The sequence below is a fragment of the Rhineura floridana genome, chromosome 5 (assembly GCF_030035675.1).
Source record: "Rhineura floridana isolate rRhiFlo1 chromosome 5, rRhiFlo1.hap2, whole genome shotgun sequence".
Classification (NCBI taxonomy): domain Eukaryota; kingdom Metazoa; phylum Chordata; class Lepidosauria; order Squamata; family Rhineuridae; genus Rhineura; species Rhineura floridana.
The window spans coordinates 20,818,730-20,820,789 of NC_084484.1; the positions used below are offsets into that span (position 1 = coordinate 20,818,730).

A 2,060-nucleotide genomic window follows, 5' to 3' on the forward strand; every position below is an offset into this window, starting at 1 on the left:
CATAAGAAGCTGCTGTTTACTGAAGCTGTGTGAATCTTGTACCAGCATTTCTAGAACCAGAAGAAGGCATTCAGACAATTTTATTGGATAGTTTTTCCACATATTGGGAATCTGGATTAGTGCATTTGTGTACACCCACCAGAATATTTGCTGTAAGACTATTGGTCTGGCCCAGTATTGTCTCTTCTGACTTGCAGCAGCTTTTCAAGTTTTAAGCAAGGTCTTTCCCAGCCCTGTTACTTGAGATTCTTTTAAATGGAGATACCGAGGACTGAACCTTAAGACAGCTTTTCCCAACCTTTGGATCTCCAGATGTCCCATCAGCCCCACCCAGCATGGACAATGGACAGAAATTATGGGAACTGTAGTCCAGCAACATCAGGGGACTGAAAGCTTGGGGAAGGCTGCCTTAAGACATTGTATAAGCAGATCATGTGCTCTCCCCCCAATGTACATGCCCTAGAATGTGCTTCCAAGTAAGCATATTTAGGATCAGGTTGGCAGTCTCATTGAAATCAATACAATTTTTTAAAGGCAAGTGTGATTGTGAATTAGATTTGCTTCTGTTCAGTATAAAATTTCCGTAATGAATGCAATTTCCCTAATTTTGGATTGCTTGACTTTTTCTTGTGGTTGTTTTCATTGACACTTCACATTACTCTCAGTCTGATGAAGTAGTGAATTCAGCAGACTGAATGAAGCCCATATCCTGGGGAATGAAATGTTTGAATCCAAGGATGCAAAGTATTTAAGCAAGAGTAGCTCTCATCCTTTGGTGCACTCTTCTACCTACCTTTCCTATCAGAAACAGCTAAACCAATCCCTCAGGGGTAAGAACCAAATCCTTCAAGAAAAGAACAGGGAGGTCCGAGAAGAAAACAAGACCTTCCGCAAGGAAAACAAGGCTATTCGTAAAGAGAATCGAACCCTCCGGTACAAAAACAATATTCACTGGAAGGAGAAGAGTGCCCTCAGGGAGAATAAATTAGATTCCTTGAAGGATAGAAAATTGCTTGAGGAGAAGAAAAAGGCCCTTCAAAAGCAGAACAAGGCCCTACAAGAAGAGATCAAGTCTCTCCAGGAGCATGACGTGGCTTTTAAAATGGAAGAGAAGGCTCTTCAAAAGGAGCTCATGGCTTTCTGGGAGGGGCACAGGGCCTTTCAAGAAGAGATTAAGGGTCTCAGAGAGAACAGTGTGCCTCTCCTAGAAGAGGAAAAGTGTCTTCAGAAAGAGAGGAGAGCCCTCGAAGAAGAAGAAGCTGCCCTCCAGGAAGAGAACAAGGCTCTCGGAAAAGAGAGGAAAGCTCTTAAAGAGGAGGATAAAGCCCTAAAGGAAGAGAATGAAGTTCTCCAGGAGTGGAAGACACTCCTCCAAGAGAATATCAGTTTACCGATGGAAAGGCAGGGAGCCCTAATCTGAAAATTCAGTCAAGAAAGGCATGGTTCTTCTGGCATGCTGGTTAAAAAGAAAAAGCAACCATAACAAGCTAAAAGAATGCAAGGAGTTGTGCTACAGATATTTACCAAGAACTAAGCATTAATATGCACTACAATAACTTGATGTCTGCAGCCTTAATTCCAGGGGATGCTAATAAATGACTTTGAAAATGTAAACACATGACTTCAAGGAGATCATTTATTTGTAAGACTTATTTGCTGATTTTGCTGTTAAGACCAGCAAATACCACAATTCCCCAAATGTATCACATTCCCCTCCCCAAATCCATTAGATTAATATGCCCATTACTAGATTTGGACATGTCTGTTTCTATTTATTTTCCACTCTTTGTCTTTTCAACAAGAGGGAGGAAGGGCAGGATAAGAAATATGTGGACAAATAAGAAAGAAAGAAAGAAAGAAAGAAAGAAAGAAAGAAAGAAAGAAAGAAAGAAAGAACACCAAATTTTAAGTGAATGCTTTCTTAGGTATGAGTTGGTTCATAGAAAATGTTATTGATACATTTATTTCAGTATTTTCCCAGCCTCATCCCAAAGAATTAGGGCAGCCGGGGCAGTCAAGTTACAACATCCATGTAAAATAAGCTCAAAAGTTGTGAACCT

At 40.5% G+C, this 2,060-nt stretch overlaps 1 protein-coding gene across 1 annotated transcript; it reads left to right on the top strand.

Moving 5' to 3' along the window:
* The first annotated feature begins 721 nt into the window (after positions 1-721).
* LOC133385759 (coiled-coil domain-containing protein 70-like) lies at positions 722-1,420 on the top strand. The gene has a single exon (XM_061629341.1). It carries the CDS (start codon positions 722-724, stop codon positions 1,418-1,420), a length of 699 nt encoding a protein of 232 aa, XP_061485325.1.
* Positions 1,421-2,060: the final 640 nt, after the last annotated feature.

Coding starts and splice junctions, on each gene's coding strand:
- LOC133385759 (XM_061629341.1), top strand. CDS start 722: ATGTTTGAATCCAAGGATGCAAAGTATTTAAGCAAGAGTAGCTCTCAT.